Here is a 13,727-nt window from a genome sequence, read left to right as displayed (position 1 = left end):
GGACGATCAACTAGACCGCCAGTCGAGCAGGCCGGGACAGTTGAACGTGGACAGCCCTCTTCGTTCTTCACAAATAAAAGAATTTGCTAATGCTCTGCCAGCACTCAATCAACCACAAGCACACAAAAATACGGCCGCCGTTCCATCCTCGGTCCAAAACCACATGGCCTCACAATTCCCGTAATTTCAACCCGCATTTCATTTTACTCCCGCGCTACCACAAACACCGCAAGCACTTCTATTAAATGTCAATTACCCCCGTGGCAAACAATGCCAATCAGTTACAACCCTCTCCGCCCGCATATAACTTACTCCCGCAAATGCTTATGTGCAGTACTTTACTTATCCACCGGCCCCAAAGTTCTGCAGAGGTACCAGCAGAGGTACAAATTCCTAAGTTCTGACTCCTCAACCTGAGCATCTTTGCTGGATTCAAACGTCTGCCGCTTTCAGGCGTCAGTCCCAGTTAATGCCATACTACCTGTTGGTACGTCAGTAAACTTAACAAAATTACCAATGGCCTTGTTATGTGACCTTCATGGCCCTACATCACTCCGCCCCTCCACTCATGTTAAAGCAGCAGCAAGGTCCCAAAAACAGCTTGCATCAGACTTCATGCAACCGAATCCCGTTACCTCTCAACAGGTAACTCGCAAACCTTTGGCACTCCACTCGCTCCTTCCACCTATGGAGCAACTGTTCCGGACCCGTTGTTTTGAATTAGCCCACGGCATCCCACACCTTCGGCTTCTTCGTTGGACTCCGGAAATTTCATAAAACAATTGGCGGACGCAATCATTATTATGAAGAACGATCGACTGCCCGAGTGCAAATTGCCACAGTATAATGTTTACCCCCCGCAGTTGCATTAATGGTTTCGGCTCTTCAAATGCGCCATAGAGTCAAAATCACTGACTGATGATGTCAAGCTGAATTATTTAAAAACTGCAGTAACTAGAAAAACAAAGACCGCTATCGCTGAGTTTGCATACTCTTGAATAAGGTATCAAGATGTATTTGGGGCACTTGAACGTAAGTTTGTCCAGCCACAGGCATTTGTCAGTGCACATTCCGACAAATTCAGTTCCTTTCCACCACTGAAGCTGCACAATAGTGACACTATCATAAACTGTTCTGCAACCGACTCAAGTCCTCTGCTGTTCCTTAAGTCACTTTCATATGACGCTGAAGAGTGCCTCCCTGCATAAAACGGCAGTGAAAACATTTCAGCAAAATAGGGAAGAGTCATGGTCACTCTTTACCGTCCAGAAAAATTGGGTAAAATCAACAGTCCTCGACTTCAACGATTGCTTGAAGCAAAAAGCCTTGGCTCGTGTCTTGATGAAAAAAATCAGTAAAAGCAAAAAACAACGTCCACTCACTAACCAAGACCAAGGTTGCCTACTGGGCGTTTGCTGAAAACACACAACAAAAAAAAACTGGATGCCACTACAACAGCATCATCTTCTGCTCGTTACATTGTTTGACAGGAAAACCACCGCACCTAGGATTGTCGTGCATTTAAAAAATTCTCCCTCTCAGCGAGCCAATGTAGTGGGAAAAACACACGCCTTCTCATGTTTGAGGGAAAAACACACGTTACGGCAGTACCCAAATCCCAGGAAATGTAGAAAAGGTATGTGCAACAGCTCCGATAACACATGTTTTTCATGAAGCAGAGAGGGTTTATCCATCGAAGTTCCCTTCAACCAACAACAACAGTAAAAATAATGCTGGCGCAGGTCAAAATGAACCTTCTAGGGGGCAGTCGTTGAGTAAGACCACTACAAGGCCATCTGTCAGTAATTTGAAAGGCCTCATTCAGGTGACCGAATTACATTTGGTGAACTCTTTGGGTAATGATACCATGGCCAAGGTTTTTTGCGATACCGCTTGCAGTAACTCTTTTTGCGATATCGCTTGCAGTAGACTTGGTTTGCACGGAACAACATTAAACCTAATAATCAAGGGTTTAAATAGCGAGGAGGTTCACGACACCAAGTTGGTAGGACTAAATGTAACACCACGCGACAATCAAGCTTTCATACCTTTTAAAATGAGCCCTTAGGTGGAGGGAAATTTCAACGTAAAAGCCGATAAAATTAACATTAATGCACCTCAAGAATCATACTCGCACCTAGCAGTCCTAGATACAATTACATATTTCCGTCGGAACATCGAGATGAGACTCAAACAGGATATGTATAATGCCACTGGCCCGTTAGAGTACTTTGCTGCCGACGGGAAATGCTCGTTCTTCGCCGTGCGCTTGCTAATAGGATGAGTTTTAAGCAGTCTTTTACTGTCGTCTTCAGGTTTAGTCACGACTAATTTCAGAGCTAACATGGTGCAATATTTTGAAATCCCTAGCCAGGTAATGTATTACAATGTGGATTTGTATGGCGCACTCGAGCCAAAAAACCCACGGACCACCGCGGATACAAGTAACCTAGAAACTCTTGAAAAGACTACTGTGCATAATGGAAAGATGCACGATGTCGGAATGCTATGGGCTGAAGCTCGAGTTGCCCAACAAATTTTTCTCAGCGCCGGTTCATTTAATATCTTTGTAAGCGCGGGTTACAAAAAACCAGCATTAACGGGAGAAGTCTTCAAATACCATCATCGAGGTTCTAGAGAAAGACTACCCAGTACGTGTCAAAGGTTTCAACAATGCAGAAAGTTGTTCGCAACGTGAGTGGTATCTACTGCACCATCCTGTTGTGAATCCGAGCAAGCCAGGGAATGTCCGTAGGTTACTAATTGGGGCAGCCATATTCCACGGCGCATCTCATAATAACTCGTTACTCATCGGAGCCGATTTACTACAAAACTTAATCTATTTACTCCTACGGTTAAGAAAACATCCATTTTCTGTGTCAGCTGTCAGCTGACATTGAGGGAACGTGCCTCCAAGTGGAAGGGTTGCCAGGTGATCAGCCATCTTTGCGTTTTTTGTGGCGGCAGAACCCCACATCAAATCCTTTGGCACATCAGTTTACTCGCCACACTTTTTTGGGCAAAGGACCCATCAATCTGCGCTAACTATGCACTACAGCACATGGCACGTGATAATGCTGAACTGTACCCGGAAGCCGCAAATCCGTCCTTGAAAATCTCTACATGGACCATTACCTAAATTAGGTGGAATTCCCTGAGAGGGCGCTCATACAGTCGAAAGAATTGGTACTTCTTCTCCGTTTAGGTAGCTTCAAGCTTACCAAGTTTGTAAGCAATGTGCCAGATCTGGCTGACGAAAATGATGGGTCTCTTCATTGTACTGAGCCCAATATCATTCACAAGGAGGAATCCATCCACGTGCTTGGGAGCAATTCAAATCACAACAAGAACTCCCTGGTAGTGAGCAAGGGTACTGAAAGCAACATCAGAAAGATTTCAACACAGCGCTTGGTACTAAGTCTTGTGTCAAGGGTCTACCACCTAATTGGTCTTGTCGCACGGTTTTCTGTAGTAGTCTGTAGTTGCTCGTTTAGCCATGAAAGACATTCGGTGTGTCAACGGACAAAGTTGGGATAAAAATTACCCAATGAAGCAGTTGACAGGCTTTTGCATGACGTGTTGAGCTGCCACAGCTCATTGACACCACTCTGCCAAGAGGTTACTTTTCCGGACCATTCCAACATCTCCCATCAATCCATTAGTTTGGCGATAGCTCACAAGACGTATTCAGTGCTGTAGGATTTCTTTGAAAATTTGCAGTTCCGGAGAGATAAAAACAGAGCTCGCGTTGCACCTATGAAGGTGACGGCCGTTACGAAAGTCGGTCTCCTCACTGCATGCTTTAAAAAAGAAATATGTCAAACATTGGTCGCTACTATTGACAGCGTTTTTATGTGAACAGTAATTACTATTGTCTCGAAGCGCCTTAACTCAAACAAAAGCAACCCATCTTTATCGCAAATTTTGTGAGTGAATTCTTGGACTACGCCAGCGTTGATCAATCGAACCGCTATGCCAATTGTAGTACTCCGACGAGACGCCAGCACGCGTTGTATGTCCACTGAGGTTGTGCAATCCAGTAACTGGATAGGGTCCTCACTTCTTGAAAAGTGGGCAATCCCCTTCCGTGCCAAATAGTTAAGTCGTTGATAACACTAAGCGCGGCGTTGTAACCAAGGAACAAGATGGTGAGTTCATCTCATCTTTGGCCGCATCCGCAACCGAGCCTGTTAAAGAACTAAAAAATCAACTAATATTGTTCGATAATTTTAGTGCTTATCAAAAAATACTTCGTCACTGCTTACATGCTCCGTCTTCTAGGATTTCATGAAAGTTACCAAACCGTAGATGGCGGCACAACAGATTCTGTTCGGTTTAACGGAGCCGAGATACATCTCCAATACTTTGTTCAAAGAGAGTCCAAAACTACCGAAAAAATGACCTTTTTGACAAGAAATCTGTCAAAAAGAGTATCGGCATTGCTCAGTTTACTTCGTTCCTTGCGCTCATAGTCTCATCCGTTCTTCTTGTCGAATCCGACAGCTAGTAGAAATTGACTTAGATACTAAGCATCCTATCGTGATAGATGCCCTTCATACATTTGTAAATCTGTTTTTGTGGCATTCTCACTTGAAAAACCAACATCATGGAGTCGGTTTCTTGCGATCAAAAAACAAGAACGTTAGGTTATCCTTAATTTACGTTCCGCATTGCGTTCCATCAAATCCAATTGCTTCTTTTGCAGAGAGTTCCATGCTGCAACCATTCAACCAATCACAGCAGACCTCCCAATGGAGAAACTCGCTTACCAGTCTCCTCCCTTTACAACAGCGGAGTTGAATACTTGGGAACATTCTACTTCACCGTCTTTCGGACTACCGAGAACAGGTGGGGATTTATCTTCACTTGTCTGACTACTCGTGATGTTCATATTGAAGTCGTTCCGTCCATGGACACCAGTTCCTATGTAGTAAGAGTGGAGTGGTCCGTCTCCGTAGGGGTACGCCTTCTTTTCGTCAGACAATGGTTCGAACTTTATTGAAGGGGACATAGAGCTATGTGAAAGAATTGAAAAACGGAATACCCTCAAAATTGCCGTGGAGTTTGCGCATAAGGGCTTTAAGTGGATGTTCAATCCACCCTGCCTGCCACCGCCATCTGGGATAGTTTGGTCCCCAGCTTTAGGAAAGCGCCTTACACAATCCTCAGTACACGTCGCTTCATAGATGAGTTTCTGAACACCACCTTTTTCCTGGTTGAATATGCATGGTACACACGTCCGTTGACACCCCTATGAGCTGACCCGTCCGAACTATGCCCAGTTGCACGCAATCATCTTTTATTTATTAACCAAGTGACCAGGTTGCCGTCGATCGTTGGCATCGACAAGTTCGATCACCGTACGTGGTACGTTTGTACGTAGGTACGTAGCTTCAGGCCAATGAATATTGGGCGTGTTGGCTTAAGGAGTACATACCCGTTCAGAAGCGTAAATCTAAATGACAGATGTCTGCCGAGCAGCACCTCTGGATCGATGATCTGGTTTGGGTAATTGAAGAGACTAACCCGACGGGTTACTGCTCCACTGCTCGAATTGAATAATTCCGATACGTTGCCAATAGAGTTGCCGGCTCCACCGTCGTACGCACATCATCCAGATCCCTCGTCCACCCACTTGTTAAGCTTTCACTGATCCTCCCAACGTCTTCTATTGGTCCGGAGGATGTTAGAAGGTAAATGAGCGCTATTTCCGAAATAAATGTTGTTAGCGAAAAAGTATCTTTCACTTGCATTGCAATTGTACGACGCTTCTTCATTAGCTTTTTTTAACTTGCAATTGAGCGACGATTGTTGAATATCTTGTTTTTTCTGTGAAATCGCGCGACGATGGGATTGAGTAAAGAAAAGAGCAGCCAGTAAATGAGCGAACTACATGAGAGAAGTAAATTCAGAGAGGTTTAAATGCACAGAAAATACGTTCCAATATACGTAGAGAGCTCGGAAAAAGTTCATTTAACATATTTTCGTCGTGCCTATTGACGTACTAAACAATTTGTGCTCTTTTTTGCTTAATTTTTTTTATGTTTCAAAGACGTATCATTGATCGACCTTAGACAAAGGCCTGCAAAAAATGTTATTAGATTTGATGTTTATGATCAGTGCGCTGTTGTCTTGAAACTCAGGAAGGAGGACGATTGCCTTAACGGTTTTTAGGTCGAAGTTGCTTATGTTGCTTATGTTCTGTTTGAATATTGAATTGAAGTTTTCATCGTCTCGATAGATTTTTTGACATATACTAAGGTTGGTTTTCTCAAAGTCCTGATACTCTTTTCAATGTGGCCCATGACCTTTTCAGTCTGCCAGAGGGTCTGGCTCAGGATTTTTTGGTCTTCTGATTTTTGAAGCTGCTGCTCAATATCAATACGGTCTGTTATGCACCTGGTAATTAGTGCGTGTTGTCTGTATACCCTGTCAGTGAACGACTTGCAGGGTCGTTCACTGGATTTGGTCTATAATTATCTCGATTCGCGAACCTCAGTTGCATTGTTTATCTGGATTTGGTCTATAATTATCTCGATTCGCGAACCCCAGTTGCATCGTTTATCTGTTTTTTTGTATCAATCTTCTTAATGTTTTAAATTGTCAGCCCTATATAATCTTATTCTTCGTGTGAATAGAAAGAGCAGCGAGAGCAACGGATGTACAACTGTCGAAGTTCTTACCTTGCGTTTTGAATGGCCAGAGACTTGCAGTATTCCAAGATCTCCCAATATTGATCAAACTTCTCGCTCAGAGCCTTGAAGCATCGATTTGCAGGGAAACCACTCTTAGATAGCGCTCTCGAAGTGTCCGAATTTTTGTATCGATGGGGACAAATGCTCGCCGATGTCGTCTCTAAAAGATTATTGGGGTACCTGATTGTTATTCTCTACTTGGGGATTGAAAATTTTTTGCCGCGGTATTTTTAGTTGAATTTTTTTTTGAAATTGAAAAATATTTGATAATTAGAGTTCATTTACTCGCCATTAAAGATATGCCGGGCGAAGCTGCACAAAAGGTATTCCTAATTATTTTTTAAATTTTTCTGGTTCGGCCAAATTAAGTTTAATCAGTTTTTCCTAAGTATTGGCATATAAAATGGTCAAATTTTGCGGAATTCACAGATTTTTGCAAATTTGGAATTTTTTGCAAAATTTGACTCAAATTTTCCACAAATTTGACTTTTCGTTCATTAATGAATGAGGGAATGTATTTTTTCAAAATTATTTACGAAAAGATTTTTGCACTACATAAAGTGAAATTCGAAACCCATGACTCAGTCTGATCCAGCAAAATCAGGCTGATGAAATTCAAGTTTACCTATACGTTGTTCTGCATACCCGTGTTGAGAAATTGAGATGTAATCGACGCAAAAAGCATCGTCTTTTGTCTAGTTTTGTCGATTTCGTCGTTTTACTATATAGGTACTATCGATTATCGTCGTTTTTGTCAGTAACGTCACTCTTAATTTGATTTAAATGCAAAACACGTACAAGAAAACTTAATGGGAGCTGGTAGAGTGGAGCAGATGGTGACAAGGAATTTCGGGGTTGTAGGTTTAGATCCTGACAAAGACTGTCAGTTTTGTAAGACTTTTCAAACGGAAAAAAACCGACGCTTCTTACGTTTGAATACCAACCAAAACTGATCAAAACGACGAAAAATAAACGTAAGGGTTTGATCGGCTTTGGCGAAATAAAACCGACGAAATCGATAGTTTTTTATGTTTGAACCCGACGAAATTCTCAACATTGGTATTTTTTTCAAAAATCATTCCCATTTTCAGAACAACAAGCTAATGAGCAAAAGATCAAATTTTATGGCCAAACTTTGCGAAATTTGCCTAATAGATGTTGGCAGGCGAAAATGGTTCTAAATTAATAATTACAAGATGCGCTTAGAATTCGCTTCGAAGAAAATTCTTAAGGAAATTTACCCTCACAGCAATAAAAGTCCGAGGAAAAAGCCCATTCGACTGTAAAAGAGCTAAGCATTTAGCACGTTTGCCCACGACTCGCGGGCAAGGACCGGTCATGTGTTCCCGGAAACCCTGCCGGTAATTGCAGGATCTTACTCAATCTTGGCATATCTTACAAACACTGGAAAGTTTCCCGGTAAGTTTTCCGGGTCTTTCCCTTGCTTTTCCTGGGTCTTGCCGGGAAACTTTCCGGGAACTTAAAAAGATTTCCGGAAATCGATGCACTGGGCCATGCCTTGAAACAATCACAAACAAACGTTTCGTCACGAGGAAACCCAATGTTTTTATGGGGAGAAATATTTCCTTTGAGGTTTTCATCAATGGGGGTTTTCTTCATACTCTTGAAATTTTGAAAATGACTTATTATTTCTTAGGTTAGTAACTTTTTTTCAAAAATTGAACTCTCGGCTAACTTTATACAACATTCCTGGAATAATTCATGGAAAAGTTAAGCTTAATTTTAAGCATTTAATTGTATTATTTTCCGATCTTTTTGTGCTGAAAAAAAATACAGTAAAAGTAACGGACACCTCATAAATAAATATGAAACTTTTCTAATTATCGTAAAAAGTAAACGTATATATTGTAATTAAACAGTGCAGAAATTAAAAGAACATGAAAGCCACATCTTCGAACAAATGTTTGTGCCGTTGCAGATGTTCATCGAAGTTTGACTAGGGTACACCAATAACCGTTCTTTGCAAAAATTATTCTTCTAAGGTTGCACCGTTAAGAAACTGCTTATTGCCACGTTAGCTTTGCGTTATTCAAATTTTAAAAAATCTAACATAAAAATTCTCCAAGCACTTGGTTGCGTTTGTGAGAGCTTTCTTTAGTTGGTCATTTAGGGCCGAGTTTCAGGCATATTAACTATTAGCTTATGATTCATAGTTTTTGTAAAATTATTCTTTGCAACTTTGATAAGAGACACCGGAGTAAATTGCATGATAATCACAAACGCACAACAAATTTGTTTGTTGAAAAAAAATCAAACTGAGATTTTATATAAAGCTTACCTAGAACCAAGACGATTAATACAATGTATAGTTGTTTCATTTTGTTCAGTCGCCAAATGAAAAAAATGAGTATTTTGGTTGAGAAGTTAAACTGTTCTTAAAAACTCAACTATTTTCTATTGTTTCTAAGAGTTTTACTAGTCAAATTGCGTCTTTGAGAAATTATAAAAATTTTAATGTCGACCAGATGCTAATATGCGCTAGATCAAAAAGGAAAACGCCTCTGAGAAACTGTGCCATCAGATAGTTCTTTTTCTTTGTCATCACAGAAAGAGAGCGGCTACCTCTATTGCAGACAATTAAAGGCGTAGGTGGGTAAAAACAACGCGAAAAAAAACCTAAGATCTCTAGTTCAATTTTGCACCTGTTTGTTTTCAATTTGTATTTTCTGATTTATATATTTTGTTTTTTTTTTACGGAAAAAACTCGCGAACAAAAAGTTTGGCCCTTTCAATTAGTTCTGAAAAACGTATGAGTGCTCCTAGCTGAGTGCATAGAGCACGTATAAGCGCACGACACTCACAACTCAGCTTTCATCACCTTTAAAATACCATTAATAAAAGGGTGTATGATGGGAAAGAACCAAAACTATAATAGTTTTTGCAAGGTAGAGCCAAGGAAGCAACTCTGAAACAAGAAACATCACTGGATTCAGTTTTACAAAAACTCCGATTTTTCCCTCGATCAGCTTGAAAGCAGTTGTGAAAGGAACTGGTGATAAACAAAAAAAACAACCCGTTCTTTTTTGAACTATTCCAAAACCGTGTTTCTTAAACAAATAAAACAAAAGATTTGGTAGACTGTGCGTAATGTACATTTTTTTTTAACCTTGTCATGGGGAACAAAAAGACTGCCATCGCTGAAATCTCACATTGTGGCGTACTGAACGAAGAATGCGATCGAAACCCAGGAGCGTTAAAATGTCCATATAGAATAAGTTATTTTAAGGGGGTACTGAGAATAACAAACAACCTTTAACCAGTAGAAGTTCACCAGGGTACATCAGTTTCATTTTGGATTCATAATACCTTTTTGGATAAACAGCTTTCTTATGGATACCCGGAGGTTGGTGGCAGAGCAATTCAGCGCTGAATCAGTATAGATGAATTCTGTTTTTCTGTATGGTCAGTACTCTGTTCATGTCCCAATTTACACGGGCCAGTCTTGATTTTTGAGTAAAATTCACTGCATGAAAAATAATATGCTCAGCATAACTCCCACCAACAAGGTTTGATCTACATGCATTTCGAACTCCGCGTGAGTAATTCCAACATTTAATTTGCGGGGCAAGTCGTAACACTAAGCTAAATGGGCTTTGTGAATTGCCTACAAACTAGCTTATGTATAAATAGTGTGTATACAACTATAGTAATCACCAGTTATAAGCTACAAAAGTACGAGATTACTCTGCTCATACCTAATTTTGGGGTATGAAATTTTCAGACTGTACAGGATAAGTTTAGCCTTGGCTATCTTCATGACCTCAAATTAATCAAAATGAAGAAGCACTGCACATAAAAAAAACTTAAAAACTCTGGAGATGCAATGTTTCAGAACTGAATTAAATTTTCACGCTTAAAGTGTGCTGGTTCAGCGCTGAAATACTCTGAGACTCAAGTCCGGGTGAACACTTTCTTAAACCGCTGTAAGATTATTAACACGCATCAAACGAAAACTTTTGTTAGTGTACACTATATACTAAATCTTTTGGTCAAACCATCAAAAGTAGAAATCAGGGAAAGCATGAAGCAAAAAATTAAGCCAACTGACTTGATGAACAGGTTTTTTACAATTTCAGAAGATAAGATCATACCAGCTGAAAACTGCCTCAATTCTGCTCGCTTGGAGTTCGCAACAAGATAGCGTGAACGCAAAGTAAGCCGAAGAAAAATAAGCCAAAATAAAAGCCAGCCAAAAATTATGTAATAGTTACCCGGGTCACCAATTCTTAGTAGTCATACAAGGATCATATATGATGTCATACAAATCATAACGTAGTCATCCTTATATGACTACTAAGAAATCATATATGACTACTAGGAAATCATATATGAACCTTGTATGACTACAAGGAAATCATATATGATCCTAGTATGAATACCAAGAATCATACTTCTATTTTTCATAAATTTTTAACTTTTAAAGTCTTTTAAAAATTTCATTCGGCAAGGACTCACTTATGTGATTCACCGGCATCGCTTTGTGATCCGCTAAATGACTCAAACGTACAATATCATTTGAAAAGTTGGGCGCTCAATTGAAGAGTAAATCCAAACAGATAAATAAAGTTCTGATATTCTCTGAAGCCAGTTTATACCAATAAATGCTCATTTATGAAAGAAAATTGAAAAAATACTTGCAGAAAACCTCAAATTCGTTATCTGAATATATTTAAGTTCGACGGTCATTCTTTTATCCCACACAAAGAATCAGAATGTGGAATGCAAATGCGATATGATATTTTATTTTTTCCTCTGACTACATTATACGGGAGTTTGTGGAATCACTCAATGGACTTTGTGTCATATATGACTTTGTATGATTTTCAAGAAACTTTTTCAGCATCAAAAGAAAATGAAAAATATACAGTTTTGAGGCTTTGAATTTTTTTGTATGATCCCTGTACGATTTCTAGGAAATCATATATGATCCTTGTATGACTATAAAGAAATCATACAGCTCATATATGACCTTGTATGAATACTAGGAATCATATATGACCTAGTATGACTACAAAGAATTGTGTATGATGAGCAGCCCGGGTGTGTAATCTGCCAGAAATCATATATTGTTAACCACTACAATTAAGACTGCGCATAGTTTTGAAATGTATAAGGTATTCCAAATTAATAAGGAAGCAAAATACGTTAATTTTCAGATTTCTAGAGAATACGAGCATCAGCGGACCGCTGTTCCTGGCCATGCCTCTCATCCGCTGTGGGATGTGTATTCCGGACAGCGCGGGCTGGTTTTAAAGGCAAAGCCGCGAAGCGCGCCCATCCGCCCGCAATATTCGACTGATGATACGGCTATCCCTAATTTTTTTGGCATTGTTGACCTCATTTTCAAAATTCGTCCTCCCCGACTATCGTCCTGCTTGACCGCCACCCAGCCAAAGACTGTTCTGAAACCGGCCTCACCTGTATTGTCTTCTAAGTTTCTACTAGGCTCAACATTGAAGGTCCTCTGTGGCCCAAAAGATCGATCAAATAAATTGAACCAAAGTTTTTAAATTGGTAAAGCAAGCGCTAATTTGTTACACTGCTATTTCCCCTCTACCAATCTTGTACGCTGTTGCAAATTAGATTGCCTTAAAATAAATTAATTTGCAATGAGACCCGTAATATCAATTCTGGTTATATGGATAACAAAAGTAAGAATATTACTTGCACGACAATGGAAAGGACAAACTCAAGACAATTTAAAATTGTAACTTAAGTAATAATAACAATATCCGAGATTCACTTCACAAATGAACTAAACCAAAAGCGCTCACAGTATCCCAAATGGTCTTGCAATTACAAACTTTCGGAGTTAAGTCTGACTAAACTCTCAAATATTCTGCTTCTTCTCTCTGCTTTTCACACTAGCTTCTAAATATTAGTTTCAATAAACCAACTGCTCTATATCGCTTGAGCAAAAATCTCTAGTGTGTCCAAACTTCTGCTGTGTCTCAGTAAATCTCTCCGACCCTCTAACATCCCTCTATGTATCACTTCACTTTATACTCAACCAACACGCTCTAATCTTAAGCAATAAACCCTAATCTCTGAAGTAACCTTTGCAACTGACACTTGAAATCTGTCATATTCCGTAAGAGGGCTTTAATTGCTATGAAAACGAATCAGTGTCAAATTTCAAATTTATGTTCTGTCATTAAAACGCTAGCATGCAGTGTTCAACTTTCATCTTATCTTAAGTAAACGACCTTTGGAGTCCTATGTAACCAAACCCATTGCGCTTTATCCCATATATGCACTTGACATGTCAATCAGTGCGTGCTTAGTTAACATAAAACCTTGCTATGAAAAATTCTTAATACTCCATTTACGCTATCAAATTAAATAGCTGCAATCAATCCCTGTCAAAAATTATGTGTCGATTAATTATTTCAGCTCAACAATTAGACAAAGAGCAATTGTAATTCCCAATTTGAAAACAATTTCAGGCAATTCCTTGAAATTATACACATCGGAAAAACCAGTTTTCCTTAAAGCCTAAAACTTGAACTCTAGGGTTCAATCAGGGGTCATTCGTCAAAGATGAGGGGACAAGATGGTAAAAAAAACGTTGTCGTGGAAAGTCCATCTACAGTTGCAACTACTCACAAGTTTTCACAACACAACTCTTAGTAAGACACCGCACATATCTCGTAGGTGTTACCCGGGGAATCAAAATTCAAAAGATCATATATCGTGGTTTAGGGATCAAAGCATCATCGGGTAAAAATAGAAACTCTAGGGTGCGAACTAGTTGCATGCCAACAATTAAAATCGTAGCATTTTCCGTTGCAAGTCGTTTGCAATTTGAAAAAGTTCAACGAGTCATGTCTGCCAAAAGCCGAGAAATCAGAAATTGGGAAAAGTGACCGGGGTAGGTATAATTTGTCACTAACTGTCCTGGGTTACTAAACTTTCACCATTTCAAACCCATTTGGAGGCCAGAAATACCTATTTTTTGGTTTTGGGCTTTTGGTTCATCCCGAAACACGGGCGTGCAATCGGAATCTGGGG

At 39.8% G+C, this 13,727-nt stretch overlaps 1 protein-coding gene across 1 annotated transcript in view; it reads right to left on the bottom strand.

Annotated features, from left to right (window-relative positions):
* The window catches only part of LOC142348490 (uncharacterized), a 40,725-nt gene extending 31,597 nt beyond the window's left edge, over positions 1-9,128 (bottom strand). Inside the window, exons 1-2 of the mRNA XM_075399866.1 lie at positions 8,995-9,128; positions 6,684-6,855 (exon numbers count right to left, since the gene is read on the bottom strand). Coding sequence (XP_075255981.1) covers positions 6,684-6,855; positions 8,995-9,034 — 212 coding nt within the window. The 5' untranslated portion in view covers positions 9,035-9,128. The remainder of the gene's footprint in view (positions 1-6,683; positions 6,856-8,994) is intronic.
* Positions 9,129-13,727: the final 4,599 nt, after the last annotated feature.

The sequence above is a fragment of the Convolutriloba macropyga genome, chromosome 10 (genome assembly GCF_964194025.1).
Source record: "Convolutriloba macropyga chromosome 10, txConMacr16.3, whole genome shotgun sequence".
Lineage (NCBI taxonomy): Eukaryota > Metazoa > Xenacoelomorpha > Acoela > Convolutidae > Convolutriloba > Convolutriloba macropyga.
Note: the sequence above shows the minus strand (reverse complement) of the source record. Positions and strands in the feature narration are given on the sequence as shown.